General features: G+C 41.2%; 1 protein-coding gene across 1 annotated transcript; it reads left to right on the top strand.

Annotated features, from left to right (window-relative positions):
* Nucleotides 1-1,016: 1,016 nt before the first annotated feature.
* On the top strand, nt 1,017-17,313 carry jcadb (junctional cadherin 5 associated b). The gene is made up of 4 exons (XM_085255331.1): nt 1,017-1,190; nt 7,537-7,969; nt 9,956-13,845; nt 14,059-17,313. The coding sequence occupies exons 2-4, from the start codon at nt 7,644-7,646 to the stop codon at nt 14,067-14,069; spliced, it is 4,227 nt and encodes a 1,408-aa protein (XP_085111457.1). The 5' UTR covers nt 1,017-1,190; nt 7,537-7,643; the 3' UTR covers nt 14,070-17,313.
* The last annotated feature ends 1,219 nt before the right edge of the window (nt 17,314-18,532 follow it).

Below are 18,532 nucleotides of genomic sequence, written 5' to 3'. Positions count from 1 at the left end.
AACTCCGTCTCCAAAATGTACGAACGAATAATAATAAAACAATATTTTAAAAAGTTATTGACTATCCCTGTACCCAAGGGTTACATCTTACACCTTTTATTGAAAGGACACTATTTGTACAGTTCCATTGAGTTATAAAAATATCACCAGTGTTACGACAGACCACAAGGGTGAGCCCATCAATGCTACAATGTCAGTATATTGTCACAGACGTGACACGATGATGTACTGCTAAAGCTTTGCTGTTTTGGTTTTTGAGGTGCTGGTGCTCTAGTGTAGTGTCCAGCAATTATAAATTTTGTATATAGTACATTTCATGTGTTCCAGTGCTCAGTAACTGGGAACCACTGGGCAACCAGTGCTGGTTCTGCTCCTGTAAATGAGTACAAACAAAACTGTGAATGGCTTTGAGCAGGTTACAACACTTCCTCATCAGTGAGTGGATCTCTGGGACGGCACGATGTCCCATCACTCCTCCGAATGAGGGATCCCTCAGAGTGCAGCATGCCACAGTTGGCACAGGAAGGCCTGAGCCCAGCACATTTAATTAGCCAAGCTGTCTTGGCATTGGATGGGAGGGGGACACACACACAGTGACGAGTCATCAACATCACCAAGGGTGCGGTACTGCTCGCTGCCATACTGCACATCTAAAACTTAATGGCAAAGGGACGCATGGGTATCAATACAAACAAAATATGGGAAAACTGGGAAAGATAGAGCGGTAATTGCAAATCGGTTTAGCAATGCAGCAAACTTCAGCACAAGCAGTGTCTGACCTTTCCTGCAGAAACATAAAAGGTGTGGCTCCTTCAACATTTAGTGCATTAAACACTTGTGGCAGTGGGAGACAGACCTCACACTCCTTAAGTCTGTACTTATCATTCAAGCCTATAAGCAGCACTGAATGAAAAAAAAAAAAGAGTGTTGCTATGAAAAAAAAAAAGGAAAGTTAGGAGAAACAGTTTGGAAGAAACCATTCTGACATCCCTTTTCTCTAGCTCCCTGCATGTGAGGAGCCCACCCCACCTCAGCTGTAGTGAGGAGAGCCCAGTCCAGGCAGCCAGCAACCAGCGCGTCTCTGCCTACCAATAGGCATGCTCGGCTCAGGCTCTGTGCAGTGCTCTCAGTCTCAGCAGCTGAAGCTGGGCGCAGGGGAACTGCAACGGCGGCGCCAAGCATCTTCCCAGGTATGCGTCTCTCTGTTGCTACGCCCTTATTCTGTTTTTGCAGTGTTATGGCATCCTTGCAGCACGCTGGTTCCCGCTTTGCCGACACTGGTAGATTTCTAGGGAGGGGTTGCTTATCCTTTTTTTTTCTTTTTCTATTTTTTGTGTGTGTGGCTCACGTAGCCTTCGTGGTAGCGCAGGGCAGCGGGTCTTGGTAAACACTCGCATCTGCAAAACCTCCTCGTTAACCGCGCGTCAACTTGCACACACCTCAAAATGTTCGCCCTTCGACAGAACAGCGCCGAGCCGCCGCTGGTGCTGGCAGCGAGGCGGGGATGTGCGCTCCCTGCTTTACTGCGTGCATTTCTCGGGGAATTTTTTGCAATGGGGTTATAATTTGGCCAAGCGGCTTTCGTCAAAACATGACCGCTGACTATATATTCAACTCAAGGTGCGTGCAGGTGGAGGATTTTTACCTCCCCCCCCCCCTCCCCTTCCTCTCTCTGGAAGGCGCTGGACTTGCGGCACTGGGTGAAGCAGGTAGCCTACTGGGAGCTGATTTGAAAAATCATTTGATAGCAGTCAATTTTATGTAGGCTGTGCCATATAACGCTGCAGTAGGCTATAGCAGGGCTATAATAGGTCATGCTGTATGCATAATGCACAATGCATCCGTCTATCTATCACAACCTTGATATTTTATTGATAACTGTGTGTTATGATAAAACGGCTCTATTTTAATCATGATTCATTCATACAGTGAGTTATCCAGGGAGAATGATGGTGAGGGAGATGTTTTTTCCCCCGGAGAATCTGATGGACATAGTTATCACAGGGTGCTCTTAATTGCAAACGTGCTGAACTTGTGTTTTGAATGAGTTTGCATAGGCTAAGCAGTTTTTTTTAATGATTAGGCTGATCTGTGGCGCTGTGTTTTCCCTGTCACTAGGTAAGATGTAGGTACACTCCCTTAGCAGTTAGGGTGGTGCTGCCTGCTAGTGCTGATGCGTTACAGTAACCACTACCTGTGCATGCAGTCTTCCAGGCCTGGCTGCACACCGAGGGGTGGTGGTGGCGGGTGGAGGGGTGTTCCTGGAGGATTTTTAGGTGGGAGGGTGGTCAGTGAGATTGGATTTATTAAGTTAGAAGTGAATTCATGCACCAGCCTCCAAGTTAAAGTTGTGTTTTTCAGACAGTGAAGTTATCAACAGACAGTCCTCACATAAAAATTTTTCAATGTTTCCAAAAGCAGAAAAAGGACTTCTCTCGTTATCAGCTAACGAATGACCCTCAGCAGCAACTTTTACATTAGCTGACCTTACTTTTTCATCTTCCTGGCACAAACCTTTCATACCCATTGGTGTATCAGTGATGTTTATGTTAAAAAATATATCTTTGTTGTGATTATTAATCATAGTTTTGTTGTTGCTATGCAAAAAAAAGTCTCGTGCCATATTTCCACTGCAATCATTTGGAGCTGTGACCTTGTCAAAAAAGAGCCACCATGTGTCTAGCTCGCTCTGGTTCTCTCTGATAAAACTCTGTGTTAAAGGAAGCTACTTTTCTATATCAGCCCGTCCTCACGGATCTGGATTTGGCTGATTCAAGAAGCTCTCGAGTTGATTTTTGCTGCATTAACCACACTACCTATTCGCTCCACTTGAAGAGCCAGTAATAGTTGGAGGACTTTTACATCAGAATAGATTTCAGCATGCTGATTTTGAATGTTATTTTGGGCTCTGTTTAGCCTTGTTTAGTCAGTGAAGTTTCAATGACATTAATAAATTGGCTAATCAATTTTCACTCCTGTTGTCCTTGAAAATATGGTCCCATACAGTGTGGTTTTAAAGTGGGGATTTCCTGCTGGGCTCTTTGCATCTGGACAGCATTAATTATCCCGCAGGATTTGGGCTGATATGAAGCATTACACTGAATAGTACAGTATAAAATAAGCTCCCACACCAGGGGTAACTCCTAACTGCAAAGTGGACAAAGTTATGGAGGGAAAATGTTAAGGTCACATTAAGGTCAAGAGGAAAAAAGAGGAAAAGAAGAATTTTCCAAATGATTTGAATGCAGTGATTCTTTATGGAATGCGTGCTGGGTGTCCTACAGTAACATTGCACTAATAAAGTAATTACAATTCAAAATATTGTTAGAGCGTGCTTATTTATGTAACCATAGTCCAGTTTGGAGCTAAATAAATTATTTTATCATTTAAATTAATGAACGAAAAAGTAATAGAATAAATACAGGGCTGATATTGACACAATTTTAAAAAACAAAAAAACAATTTGGCATTGTTAACAAGATTTTGTTGTAATAAATGAAACTTACTTTTAGCTGTCACTGACGCTATTTTGTAATATTTAATATAAAATGAATGTTACACAACAGATAATACATCAAGCTGACTTTGTTAAATGCCATCTTACTTGTCAGCAAACCAAAACCATTAAGCTGATATATCAATCAAGTATATTTAGAATGAATTAAATAATTTTAATGAAAAAAGGCAGAGATTTGCAAGCTTTAGCTTCCCAGATGGATTTCAAACTGATTCCTTGAGAATGAAATAATATAATGATACAATTTTCTCTCTTAAGCTGTCTTTAACACCCTTTGATGTAAAAAACAAAAAAACAAAAAAACAAAACCTGTACAAAGCTGTAGTGTTTATATGTGGACTTAAATTGATTATCAGCTGATATTAGATATTTCATGATTTATCAATATCAGCCAATAAATTTAAATTTAAAAAGTAAAGAGGAGATGAGTGAAGCTACCTTCAACCATGTTAAAAGGGTTGTTCAGCAGAGGGCACTCTAAAGCTTCCCTGTGGCAAAAAATATTTCAAACACCAAAAACACAACAGCCAGCTGACCCAAGCAAAGTGTAAACAAGTGAATAAACAACTTCAAATAAGAAATATTAGGGAAATCTCTGTAGGTTTTGTGTGTCTGCAGAAAGAAAAAAATGTATCAGCTGATTGGAATATACAATTTTTTAATTGCAAAAAATATTGGTGCCAGTATTGGTCTTAAAAAGCCTTTGTTGACTGAGCTCTAATATTTATTGAGAATACTGAGTTGCTTCCAAAAAACAAGAAAGAAAAAAATCTCGGATTGTAAGATTAAAAGATATGTGATGGCCTTTTATGACATAGTCATAATGTTTTGGATAGAAGAAAAGCAGCAATTGTCCGTTTTCTGAGATGAGTCAAGATGCATCACTAATATAAAGAAGCTTATTTTCATCTTATATATGATGAAAATAATATAGTTTTATTAAAAGTTATAAAAAAGTGCATTTTTCTCTGGCACACTGCACAATTTTCTGATAACGTCCATGGAGACCCTGTAAATGCAGTGTTTGTGCCTTGCAAACTATTATCGGTCAGATGTTACTCTGTCTGCACATCTTTGATTTAGATTAATTCTTTTGTTTTTTACTTTGTCACATGACCTCCACCCTTAATCTATGTTAATATAAACATTAATGGAGCTGCAATTCAGCAGTTTCCAGCACAGAGATAAGTAAATGTGTTTGGCTATGATCAATTCCTAGATGAGTTGTGTATATAAGTATATTTTAACACCAACATCTTTGATCCAACAGCACACTTGTCCTTTAAGTGACACCTTCATAATGGAAAGTGAGCCACTATTCAAGTCTATGATTTGCCAAAATGCTACTGTGTGCAAAGCCTTTGATCACTCTGTTAATGTTTTATAAGCCATCCGTTGTCATCTGCAGGCAGGACTATGGAAGCCCGTTTCTGCCACAAAAAAAAAAGGATTCATAACTCGAAATTATTTTCTCAAAATTTCGACTTATTAACTCAAAATTTTGACTTATTAACTCAAAATTTTGACAAAAGTAACTCGAAATTTCGAATTAGCGCTGCCAATCAGTAATCTACGTGAATGACGTCATTTCCTTGTTACCCGGAAGCTGACGCCCTCAGGTACAAATGCTACAGCTAAGCTACCATTATTACATTCAGTCATGAATGCACAAATTGCTGAGTATTTTCAGCGTGGCTTCAAAAATGATGAAATCCTTGTGTTATTAGCTGAATCACATGGCGTTACTATCAGCAAACGTACTTGCGAAAGCGCCAATTTGTTGCGATCCGGTTTTGAGTGTGCGTTACTCTGCGCCATGTGCTTCCGGGTAACAAGAAAGTGACATCATTCACGTAGATTACTGATTGGCAGAGCTAACTCTAAGAAACTCTAAGAAAAGTAACTCGAAATTTGTTTCTCCAAATTTGGAGTTACGTTTCTTGAAATTTCGAGTTAATAAGTCAAAATTTCAAGAAAATAACTCGAAATTTCAAGTTATGGATTTTTTTAGAGGCAGAAACAAGCTTCCATACAGGACAGACTGTTACAACCACTAATTAATATATCAGACAGGCAGGTGTGGTTGTGCATTCACATGTACACACAAACAAATGAACAAACTAACAGACAGTGAAATTTACATTACATTCGAGCACCAATACAAAAGCAGTCTTATTTATTTCCTACTTGTTGCTGTTTGTTTTGAGCTAAAAATAAATAACTGGTTTTGTACTGAAGTACTGTCATGTTAGAATAAGTTTTTAAGACATTTTTAGGACTAAACTCCCCAGTTTCTGCTTTTTTTTCTCTTTTTTTATTTGTCTCGATTTTTCTAACAGAACAAGTAAGTCGAAGACTCACCTTTGTGATTTAGTGTGTGATAATCTAAACACGCCATGTGAAAAATAGCGTCTAAATCATTTAAATGTCATACTCATCATTACTCAGAATATCATGGGAATTTAAATGTTATTCATACTCTATACTATGACACCAGGCTTGAGCCTAATGGGCATTTCTGGCCATTTTCTGACATTTTCCACACTCGTAAATTGTTGATTTACTTAGACGGTAATCATCATTTAACTTGTTAATGAAAATAATCGCCTTTTTATGCTTTATAAAACTCATCAAAGTATTCTGCTTTATAGAAATTAATTAACCACCACAACATTATGAGAGAGTTTTGGAAAACCGAGAAATGTTTTTTTTGCTTTTTTTGCTGATTTGTGACGATGGCTATACCTTTGCATGGTGATCTAGAAAGTTTGGGGCTTGGTTGATTTTTAAGCCAGCAATGTCTTTGTGAGAGAATATATATGAAAAAAAGACAATATGATGTGACCATTGGGGCCTTTTTCTAGGGAAGAGAAATCTAAGAGAAATTAAAGAACATACATGATAATAAGCGACTGGAATCAGAGCAGTAAAAGTTAAAACATTAAAATACTGTTAGTATTTTTAAAAAAAAATTTAATTTTTTTTAACGTTCACATTTTTATTTAAAGTTCACATAATTTTTTATTGTTGATGCTGCAACTCAGACTTCATCTTTGAACTATAGTTTAAGAGTCAAGACCTAAATCAATTTAATCAAACGCCATTAATGCATCAAATTTTTTTCTGATGCCATTAGGATGTAAGAAATCTGGCAACCTTCACACTGTGTGTGCTCACACACAGCACAGGCATGCGGGAAAGTATATATTGTGTAGATTATTTTATACTGGGTATATAATACCCAGTATTTTCCTTTTTCTGATGGCATATGGGAGTGGTGTGCAGCACTAATAAGTTAGCAAGAAGGCAGATATATGATGCAACAACACTGGTAGTGATTACTTAAGCATATTTGAAACTGACTGATTGTACGGTGAGGTATTTAATCTCTTATAACTTAATATATAAGAATATGTTGCAGTTTCTTTTAAGATAACTGCTTGCTCTGAGTCTCTGGAGAACAATAAGTGCTTGTCATGACTGATGACGAATATTCCACCTAAAACCTGCTTGCTTTGCGGTTATCAAATTTTCCACTGCACTGCTGTCTGACAAAGGGTAGAGAAATCATTATGTAAACAGTGGTTTAATAGGATGAGAACAATTCTCAATTTGGCAATTGTTACATTAGATAATGGTTTCAGGCACTTTGGGAAAGTTGATAAAATGTCATTGGAAAGAACAAGGGGTGTGGCTCATAACACACACTTTCTGGTTTATAGACTTTTTCAGTGTTCAGATAGTGAGCTTTAAATTCACCTTTAAAACTGTGGCTGTACATCCGGGGTTGCCGACAGAAGCAGGATCATGTCTGGGAGAAAAATTCATGTTTAGCTCATGTTAGTGTTTAATTTTAAGAAAAGACTTGTGGAGATGTCAATATAGCATGTGCTGAAGTAGTTTAAACACATTTTGACAAGGAATGCCACCCTTTTTCTTTCTTACGAAAGTGGCTCCTCTCAGATATAGTTGCATGCAGAAATAATCCTCTTCTACCTCTTCCCTTGTCCTCTCTTTAGTGATGGCCTCTGCTGAGCAGCCGTGCTCCAGCTTCCACCAGCAGCACTGCGCATAAGGCAACACACCCACCTTTGCCCTCCTGCCCAGAAGTGAGAGAGACACCACCATGTACAGCGTGGAGGACCTTCTCATTTCGCACGGATATAAATTGCCGAAGAGCGACCCTCCGTCTGCCACGCCTTTTGACAAGCGCCCTGCTGATTGCCAGCGTGAACTTGTGGACAACAGGGCTGGCCGGGGGACGCTGAACGGGTATGAGGCAGACCGGGGGGCATCTATCACTGGCATCTATGGCAGCAGGCAGGCACTGGTGAAGGGCTACCCCAGCATAGACATTGAGAGTGGGGATAGGAACCAAAGGAGAAAAGAAATCGGCATCGGTATCCTAGGTGACACTCAGCCCTTGGGTGATTCTCTTGCTACAGATAGTGGGTGAGTGTTTTTTCCCTCTCTTTTGCAATCCCCCACGCCCTGCACCTTCCCTTTCCCTCTCTTTCCTCCCCCCACTTCTCACTGGGGCCTGTCAGTATTGCATGCAAAACTGAGTCTGCACTGCGCAGGGTTTTTTTCTCCTCCTCTTCCCTTCCTTCCAGAGCTGCAGAACACTGTGGCTGCAGCAGCACTACTGACATATCTTATGCTGGGATATGAGGAATTATGAAAGGTGCCTTTGCAGTCGTTTGAGCTGTGTACATGCCTGCACAGAGATATGGTTTGCATCTCTGTGGAGCCCACCCAGGCACTGGAATCATCTACACAGCCTCCACCCGGCAGGCAGATGTAAACAGCAGCACTAGACAGAGAGCAAACTGAGGAGGACTGAACATGCCTCAAGACAGGCGCGTAATCACTCCACTGTAAACACTGGCACACTGAATCACGCCCAGCACGTGCTCTGTGATGTAAGCATGTTGCTGGGCAAGTGTGCACAGCGCAGCTCCCCTCAGCCATACAGTAGCATATGCTGCTGAGGATGATCCATTGACTTTGCTGCTTAAATGAATGAGTACAATGACTAACAGGGATTTAGTGCACTGCAGATACTGGACGGAGGCTAATTGTTTATTCAGTCTTCTTTTTGTGATGTTACGTTTTAAAAACTATTACACATATTTATAATCAAGCATACATATATATATATATATATATACAGATGATTCTTTGCATGAAACAGTTTTATAATTACACTGGGAAAATGTAGTTAATATGTTTTTCTGAAAGAACTGATGGTTACAATTGAATTTCAACAAGCATTTAAGCCTGCAGTCCCGCCCTCATTATGATCAGCTGTCATCAGGGCGTCTAAGAATGTGCATTTATGTGAGTGATGACCCGGGGAATATTTATTGATGACAATTAATTAAAAAAAATCCTAAAATTCAGTGTAATGGAAAATCCCTCAGTGTACATAGACTTTTTTTTTTAGATGCGTTGTCATTAAATATATATATATATTTTCAGTAATATATTTTATCTAAAATAATTGTTTTAGCAGCGCAAGCATGCACTACGGCCTTATCCCAAACCCAAGAGGTGATTATGGGACCAGAACTAAATTTATCTCCAGGCAGCAGTGCTTTATCACACTGTACTGGAACCACTGTTGTGAACCTGCCAACAGTAACTCGTCACACAGTTGCCATTTCATATTAGTTTCATCAAGCGTTTTTAAAATTATACAAATGATTTTGGTTGGATGATTGTTGCTCATGCATACTTACATGAGAAACAATTAAAAAAGGCTCTTTTTCTAGTTTACTCTTTCACTTTGGGTGTAACACAGTAATGCAGGTTTAAAGTTTATTGTATTTTTGGTTTAAAGGTTTTTATATGTACTGTAGGCCAAAATGGTTCCTAAAGTATGTGATAAAATAATGAGAGGGACAGAGCCACTTTCTCTTTTGCGTCAGATTTTTTTTTTTAAAGAGTGGTATTTGCCATCCAGATGACCAGTTTCCAAGATAAGGTCAGCACAATTTAATATGCAGATCATATTGCAGTAGCATTGCAATTTTGTGGTGTCTTCAGGGGACTTTGGAGCTGCTGACTTAAGCATTTCTGGCTCATATGTGCTGGCCCTCTTTGATTAGGTTGTTTGGAACACCTATACTGGCAAAGCAAAAGCACATGTCTGGGACTGGCATGGGCATGCCTCTTTTAATATTTACCAGTGATCACATTTCAAGTGGATGAAATTGTTTTAATCTATTATCAAATAGACTGAGATAATACAATATTGTGAAATATGTTTTAGGTATTAACTCCTTTCATTCTAGATAATTTTTTCTTTGTCTGTATGTCGCAGCCTGATGGTTCTGATGCTGTTTAGCCGCAACTCATTTAATAACCTCTGTAATGAAAGAAACACTGTTAAAAGATTAGATTGTTTTATTAACACTGAGATTTTTTCTTTTATAGGTTCTACGATGTTCCCAGTTTGACTTATTCAGAGCCGCTGAGCCATGACGATAGGGATGTTTCCTACTGGCGGAGGCGAGGTCAGGACTTCAGCATCCTTCTGGACTATGCTGATGGCAGGGAGCTGAGGGCCTCTGCTGGAGCGTGGAGGCCACAGGCCCTGATCACAGCAGAGGAATACAGGGCAGAGAGGCAAGCGCAGCAGCTATGGGAGGACATTTCCTGGCTAAGGGACCCAGATGCAGGACCTGGTCAGTTGAGAGTGACTGGGGAGAGGAAGTGCCAGAGCCTTGGAACGGAGGAATGGAGGCCTGCTGTGGGCCTGGGAAGGCAGCTGTCAGATGGGGATGGGGAACGGTGGGCTCAGGACCACTACTACCGACTGAGGACACCGGAGGGTTTTTTTCACCCTAGAACTAAAGCAAAGTCTCAGTCTCTTCCCAGAGTTTTGTCACCTGATGGACGTGACAGCAGAGAGCTCATTCCATCAAGGCCTAGTCTACCTGATAGACAGAGGATAAGCAGCACTGTCTTCTCTGGGCCATACAGTAGGTACATCTATGGCGGCGGCCGGGACCGGTGGGGTAGGAGTATTGGGCCAAGCAGCCATGTTGCACTTTTACCAAAGCCCAGGTTCAGCAGGCCTTTAAAGCCTCCATCATACGAGATTCACCAGCAGACTAGGGGTAGCGCAGAAATGCTTGCTATTGACCAGGGTGTCAAACAAAAAGACAGGCCTATCTATTATCCAAGGGGTGGGGACCTAAGACAAGACTATTTCGCACAACACTCTGCCATCACTGGAATGGAGCCTCCTGGCTACATCCCACCCCCATCTTATAGAAGAGCCCTACCCCCAAGAGCAGTTTCAGTTAACCGCAATGAAATGGCAAACTTAAGATGGAGGGCAGAAGCTTTGCAGATGCCAAGCTCAGATCCCGGAAGGTGGTTTTACAGACAGGCAAGTAGTTCCTGGCTGGAACCTTATGGAGAACGTAGTGCGTCCTATCGAAAACAGGTACTTTCTTCTGGACATGAAGAACAACCAGGTCATGCCCGACAGTTACCCACTGAAGACTCAAGAGCAAAACAAATCTCAGGAGGGCCTGGCGGAAATTCTCTAACAGATATAGACAAGATGCGCAACATCAACAAAGAGATTCCGTCCGCTAAGATTTTAGGACAATCTACACATGATAGTGCCTTTCCTCCCCAACAGGGGCCAGCTCTCAATACCGAAACCCGAAAAACAGCTCCCGGTGACAGCGACAGCAGTAATCGATGGCCCAACAGGGGAATAAAAAAAAGTGACAGTGTAGCTTCTGAGCAAACCCGTACTCCATTTTTACCTTCATCTATTCTGGGTAAACCACCGCCACCTCCATGTAAGCCGGCTGACCAGGGTGTATCTGAAACTGTGACAGAAGTAAAAAAGGCAGAGCAACCTGAACCACCGGAGAAAGACAAAACCAAGAATCTTAAAAAGAGGCTTAGTGAAACAATTTTTTGTTTGGTGTCTGTCCCTGTTACTCCGCAGCTCACTGGGACAATTCGTGATCAGAATAATAACAACGAGAAGTCGCCAGACCCAGCTGACAGTCCCAGTGGCAACAAAACTGGCCATTTAACAAACCAAAGTCTCCAAAGCACATCTTCAGCTGAAGCTGAGCTGCAAGCACTAACTGGTAGCATAGCGAGCAGCAAAACGAGCAGTAGAGCAAGCAGCAAAATGTTTAAAAAACTACCCTGTAGACCCCCTAAAATAAATCATTACAAGGAGCTGAAGCTGTCAGGATCCTGGCCTGCAAACCAGTATCGAGACCAGGAGACACAAACTAGCCCAGAGGCCCGAAAAGCTGGCCCTGAAAACAAGGAAGCACAACAAGACCCTGTTCCTCCTGGCACCGAAGTAACCCCTGATAGCGGCGGAGTAGTGGGCACTGCCTTCAGTTTTCCCATAAAGGGAGTGAAGAGCCTAAAACTTTCAAGCAACAGCGCCTTCTCCCTGACCTCCACCTTCTCCAACCAGCTGAACAAGAGCACAGCTCAGCAGCCAGCAGTACCACCCTCAGGAAATGTGGAGGAGATCAAACCAGCAGCAAACACAGGACAGGAGAAATTTGAACCGTTCCTTTTGAAACCGGCCACCCAGCGACCATGGGATGCAGTCAAAGAGCTGGAGACCATTAAAAAAGAAGTCCAGGATCAGCAGCAGCAACAGAGCAGCAAACAGCCCAGTGTTGACAAGTGCATTGAGGACCTTAACGAGGCCTACAAAGACATCTTGGAGCTAGGTACTGCCAGCAATAAAGTCCCAAACGGTTCCGTCCAGATCCCTGAGCGTATCAAAATCCGACTGACATCAGAACCTCTCAACAAGCCCAGCAGCCTTAGGCGCAGTGCAGTAAGCTGGTCTGTTGACCCAGAATACAGGGAAGTGAAGAGCGCCTTCTCCAGGCCTGCAACAAAGTCGGTAACCTTCAGCAAGCAGCTTAGGGAGGAGCTCCCGGTGCCACCTCGGGAGACGGGCTTCAGAGAATACAGGGTTGTTGCACATCTTTCACGCAGAAGGAGCAACGATGGCAGGACAGTAAAATTAGACCTGCCAGATGAACCTATCGAAACACCTCTTTGTGACTTTAGTCCAACAACGCACACCACAGCAGCTGAGGTGCCATGGGCAGACAGACAGCCCATGCAGGATGCCTCTACACTCACTAGTCCTCCAGATTATGAAGACATATGCCAGACTTTGCGTCAGTCTAGAGACCCATCGGATGCCAGTAAAGCATCCGCAGGCCATTCCAGACCTAATGACACAGAGACTCTTCAAGATCTCAGTGCTGAATCAGAGGAGGAGTGTCCTATTTGTAAACGAGAGCTTGAGAATCAGATGAGACAGGGTCCATTGCCTCCACTTCACGAGGAGAACAGCTCAGACAGCTCGGCCAATCAAAATGGCAGTCCGCCACAATGCACTGCATTAGAAAGTCCATCAGAAGATACAAAAATAGAGGAGCCAAATGCATCATGTTCAAATCAGTCAGGGTCTGAAGTGTGTGCTGAAAAAACAGAGCAGCATTCACTGACACAGGAGAATGTGGGAGAGGGTGAAAAAACAGACAATGCTCAGGCAGAAAACTTGGACAATTTATGCATAGTTAATCCTGCTGAGAGCATACCAGTGGATGGAGCCACAGAGGATCTCTCCTCTGCAGCCACAGTATTAGCAGCTGATCAGCCTACAGACCCCCAAGTCACAGAGGAACAGAGTGTTAATGAAACAGCAACTGAGGAAGAAAAATCAGAAGATAAAGAAGCCGCTGCAGGAGAAACACCTGAAGGCAGTGCAGGCAAACGGACAGCTGAAGTGAAAACTGAGGAACAAGACAATGCAACGCCAGTTGACAAGCAGGAGCAAGAGAAGAAGCCATTTGCTCTCCCAGAGCATAGACTTGGTCTACGGACTCATCTAGGGCGAGACCTCCCTGGGTTACCTGAGTTTCCGCCTGATAGACTGCCACTTTCCGTTCCCCCGAACCTAGACCGCAGACTATCTCTTAGCTTGGAGGGTGAGCGGAGGAGCAAGGGCCCCTCACAGCGAATTGAAGCATTGCAGAACAAACTGGCTATTTCTCCAGGTCGGGTGGCAGTTGAGCGACTCGCCCGGATGAGAGATGTGGATGTTATGTATCGTGTGAGGCGCTTAAGCATCAGGAGTACTGACTCTGGGGAAGGGGAGACAGAGGCAGAAGGGGAGGGCAAGGAAGAACAAGCAGAGGAGTTTGACCCTGCTCCTCATATGGACAAAGACAACGAGCAAGAGGTCACCAACTCACAGGAGAGCCCCGAGACAGTGTTGCAAGATGAACAGGAGTCACCTCTCTCAGGTAATTATTGCCTATAATGGCATAGAAGTGAAGCCTGGTGGATGTAAAGATGATAAGAGAGTTTACTTTTTTTTTTATGCGGTTTTGTCATTTTTCCTGATTTTGGAGCTTGAAAACCTTTGCCCAATTAGACAATTTTGATTCATAAGATAATGGATTTTTGCTAAAAAAATACTCCTTTGTGAATAAATATCTTTCTTCCTCATCTCCCAGAACCCCAATGATCCCAGCCGAGGGGAGACAGTGTAGAAAGACTGCGTCCACCATCTCCATCTGAGGTTTTTAGCTCCAACACTGTGACCTGGCTGCCTACTAGAATGCCTTCATCTCATCTTGACACTGAAATTGCCTTCTTGTCCGACAAGAGCATTGTGTACACCCTCACCCTCGGCGCTGCGTTGACTACTAAGAGTGCTGTTCCACTGCCAAAGGGAGGTGCCTCTTTAACTTGTGGGGCAACTTCCACCCAGAATCCCACCCCAGCCTTCCCAAACTGACTACCCACTACCCCATCCGTCCTCCATCCCCAACCCCATCCTCTTATAGGGTTTCTACTAGTTAGTCTTGTAGCGGCTTGTCCTTTCTATTCTATCCTCCCTATGCTTTTCTCATTGGCAGACATTATGCAATTCTGTCGTGCATACTAGAATTTCTGAAAATGTCCGCAGCGAAAACATTTTTCGCATACCTGAACGTTTCTGTTTGTTTACGGGCGAGTTGTTGAGGATTATGAATGTAAGTGTTTATGTTTAACCTAATGTAGACATAGAGGGGTTTATTGTCACAAACATGTTCTGTTGCATTTAAACTACACCAAAATAACCTGCGTATTTGATTGTGGTAAGGCGACAGCTGTTTTAGAACTGGACATCACTGTCTTTGGCTAAAGAACTGTTTTGATTTTCAGATGAGATAAATCAGCCTTTCTTTTTAAAAAAAACAAAAAACAACTGAATGACATTGTGCCCTTTCTCATTGCTTTTGTACACACTGCAACCATAACTCTGCAACCATAGCTCTTCAGTGAAGAGTGACTCTATACCACATGGCATGACAGATCAGTAAACTATAAGATAACGTTGGCCCTACTTTAGAGGGGGAGAGTTGCCTTTCTTAACTAGATGTGCGATTCCTGGTTGGATAAGGTGAAGTCTCTGATTAGTCCCCTGATCAAGTTCAATCTATAGCTCCCATTTCCAGGTAATTTCAGGAAGCAATAAGGGCACAGATTGAGTTTAAATGATGGTTTAAGCAACCTTGATAAACATTAAAGATCGATATAGGAATTTAGAACAACAACAAGAAAAAAAAAGATATGTAGAGCAATATTGTAAAAACAGGTCAGTGGTGTAGTGGAGCTACCTGTAGGAACCATTGTCAGGAGTCTTAAGTGTGAACGTGTCATTGAGATCATATTACAGGGAAATGGATTCGTGTCAGGGTATAGGGGCGCTTAACAGGGGGTGGGTGCTTTACTTCATGATATATATATAGATATAGATATATCTATTTATATATCTATGTTCATACATCTGTTTCGCAAAGAGGCGACATTTCACGGAATATTTATTTTTGTTATCATCAAATTGTTAATCAGTTTGCATAATGTACAAAATAAAGTATATTTTAAATATTTTAAGAGAAATTTTGTATTTAACCATGACATTTTATTTCTCCACACCTATAACAAGCTGAAAGTATCATACAAGTGTATAGTATCATATTGAGAGTATACATAATTTTCTAGTGCTTTAAAATCTTAACAGAGCGGTATAAGGAGGGATGGCCCTGTGGTGTGCCTTGATCACACGATTTTGGTTTGAGTGAGCAAAAGGGTTCATCACTGCAGGAGTTAAACCTGATGGAAACTTTCTGATTGTGCCATGATTTCCTGTTTGATAGTGCTCTTTCACATGCTAACAGAGTCAGTGTTGGACGCTCCTTGTGATATTTGACACATCAATCCATCTCAGCTGTACGTTGGTGGTCAGACATGGCCTGTGTCTTATTTCTGTCTTTGTATGTCTTCCAGTTTGAATCATGTATCGTTCTGTTGTTGGTTCCACAAAAAAAAAACATGTTTAGAAATAAAATTGGGAATTTTTTTCTTTTCCTTCCTTCCTCCCACCCTTCCTTCGTTTCCTCTTCCTTCTAACCGCCTCCTTTCTTCCTCCGTTTCTTTCATCTCACGGCGTGTTCATTTTGTGTAAATTGTTGTGCTGTCACTAACGCTTATTGCACTAAAAGATGCAATGTAGGATGCAATTTTAGGCTAAAAACCACATATCTGCATAATGTTTCTTTAAAATAAATTTTAAATTATGAGTCTAAAGCTAAACGATGATTGAAAAAATTGCCTTTTGGATTAAAACAAGTTTGCAGGTACGTGGGTTTTCTTTGTTTTCATAAAAGGACTGTTTCACTGGTGTAACATATTTAAGAGATCTGTAGGAATCCATCACTGTTTAACCATCAACTTACTGTTATGTAGCATTTTGCAGTTGTAGCATTTTTATCAACTCAGACCTTTGTCTTGGTATTTCAAACATTTCATGTAAATCCGAAATAATCATGTCGCCTTATGATGTGTGCATTACATTACACTCCAGGAAATGCCAAATATTAACGTACTAAGCACTGTTTCATACCTTAGGTTTGTACCAACAACTTACTGTTCTGCCATCCCTCTGGCTGGAGAGGTACAGTAGCATTGCGGATAGTTTCTGCTCTTCATGCTGTTTATCTGTAGGAACATTGAGTCCAAAACTGTGAACTTCAAACAATACAAAAAGCATAATTTATTATAAGTACGAGAGGAGGGTCAGTGCTTCAAGACAAGCTCATAGTCAGCATCACAGGGAGGACAAGCTGGCACGCCCATAATTACTAACACATCTCATTTTCAATTCATTCTGAAGACTAAAGGGCCTCGCCTTAGTCTGGTGTATAAACTGCCCCTGACGACATTTAAATAGCTATTTCAGTACATACGCCCCCCTCCCCCAATAATTGGCATGTCAGGTACACTTGAACATAGTGTCGTTTGACTTTTTGTACTGCAGGTTATGTGCAACATGAAGTAATTATGCACACTTGTAATATTTTCTATTTTCATATGAGATTTAAGTGCTTTTTGTACTCACTGACATCTTTTTTTTCTTCCTTGCATGAAATGCAAGAGAGAGGAGGAAAAAAAAATGTTTTTCATAAAGTATATTTGCATTTGGTACTCCAATAGTAAAACCAGTGGGCAAAACATTATGTTTCATAATTTAATTTACAAAACTATGCCAAGTATTTAAAAGCTATTTTTAGAGTAAATCAAAAGAGAACTCATTCATTTTTTTTCTTTTAAGACATGCCTTTATCTTTGTATCTATAAATATGAGCATAATCCATAGTCATATGATTGTGCTACTGTTGTATGATACTGCAGTCTGATTCATAAATAAACTCTTTGCATGAAAATGGTGTTTGTGACAGTTGCTGTTGTCTGTATGTATGCAATTTTTATTTTTTTATTTTTTTTTTAGAAATGTGCACTTATATCACATATGCGCCAGGACATGAGCAAAGATAATAAGGGGTGCATATGTATGAAATACAATATATGATAAAGTCTTTTATATTACAAACGAAACCAGTTATGTATATAAAAGCAGAACCAGTTACAGTTACCATTACTCTGATATCATGTTGGTTTTTGGAAAAAGTTTTTACATTGGTGGCCCCTTTACAGGTTCATCTCTGGAGCTAAATTATACATCCTAAAAGTGATCTGAGAAAATGAAAATTGTGTGTTGGTGATGCTGCCATACAGGCTTTGTATACATTGTTTTAGAGCTTGCACATGAGGCATCTGATCTCAGCTGCTGACACTGTCCCGCAATATGGAAAACGAGAGAAAATCAGCACAAGTAACTGGGCTCCTCGAGTGGGTAAGTCATTATTATGGAAATGTTTCATTTTCAAAGAGCTGACTTTTATTCTTTGAGCAATGCTAAGGCAATGGAAAGCAAGCATACGTGTATAAGCACAAATATGCGAGTGTTTTCACACATGTTCACTTGTGTGCTGGCAATTTCAGCCCAATTACCGTGCCAGACTGTCACACTGAGCTCCACTTGCTGGATCAAAGCGTTGGCAAAGACAATACTTGAGCTGAACCTTGTAAAAACCTCCCAGCATGCTCTCTGGGAGACTTGGAGGGCATCCATCCTCTTCAATTTCCTCTGTGTGCCATCTTTTTTTTCTAAGATGAGAGTGAAAAGTCAGATTACTGCTTTCTCTTATATGATACTTTATTGATCCCAATATAGGTAGGCTGTCTTTTCATTACGCTGTGGGTGTTTTTTGTTCATGGGCACAGCGTACAAAGGCACTGCAGCGTTGTTTCTTAAGCTACATGCAGCTTCTGACAGTTACCATATTTGGAGTGCAAGCTAAATTACAAGGATCAGCTGCGACATTAAAAACACTGACAGATGAAAGTGTTTTGACACCAGGAGGGTGACCTCCACTATATTAGCCAGTATAATGGTTACTTACACAGTATAGCTGTATAGTATTTTTTATATACTTTACTCTGGATGTGGCCATAATTAATAAACCAGTAAAAGGTTTTATTTCAGTCCTGTTTCACACTTTCAAGAGTTCCCAGTCTTTAATGGTAAAATGCCATAGTTAG

Source organism: Mchenga conophoros, linkage group LG18, assembly GCF_057382185.1.
Source record: "Mchenga conophoros isolate Kocher_MC1m ecotype Shallow Benthic linkage group LG18, M_conophoros_male_GT1.1, whole genome shotgun sequence".
NCBI lineage: Eukaryota > Metazoa > Chordata > Actinopteri > Cichliformes > Cichlidae > Mchenga > Mchenga conophoros.
This window is presented reverse-complemented; position numbering and strand designations above follow the sequence as displayed.

What these genes read in the sequence shown, in the direction of transcription:
- jcadb (XM_085255331.1), top strand. Translation starts at nt 7,644, where the DNA reads ATGTACAGCGTGGAGGACCTTCTCATTTCGCACGGATATAAATTGCCG. An exon ending in TCTCTTGCTACAGATAGTGG is followed by an intron (nt 7,970 to 9,955) that starts GTGAGTGTTTTT and finishes TTTCTTTTATAG; the next exon opens with GTTCTACGATGTTCCCAGTT.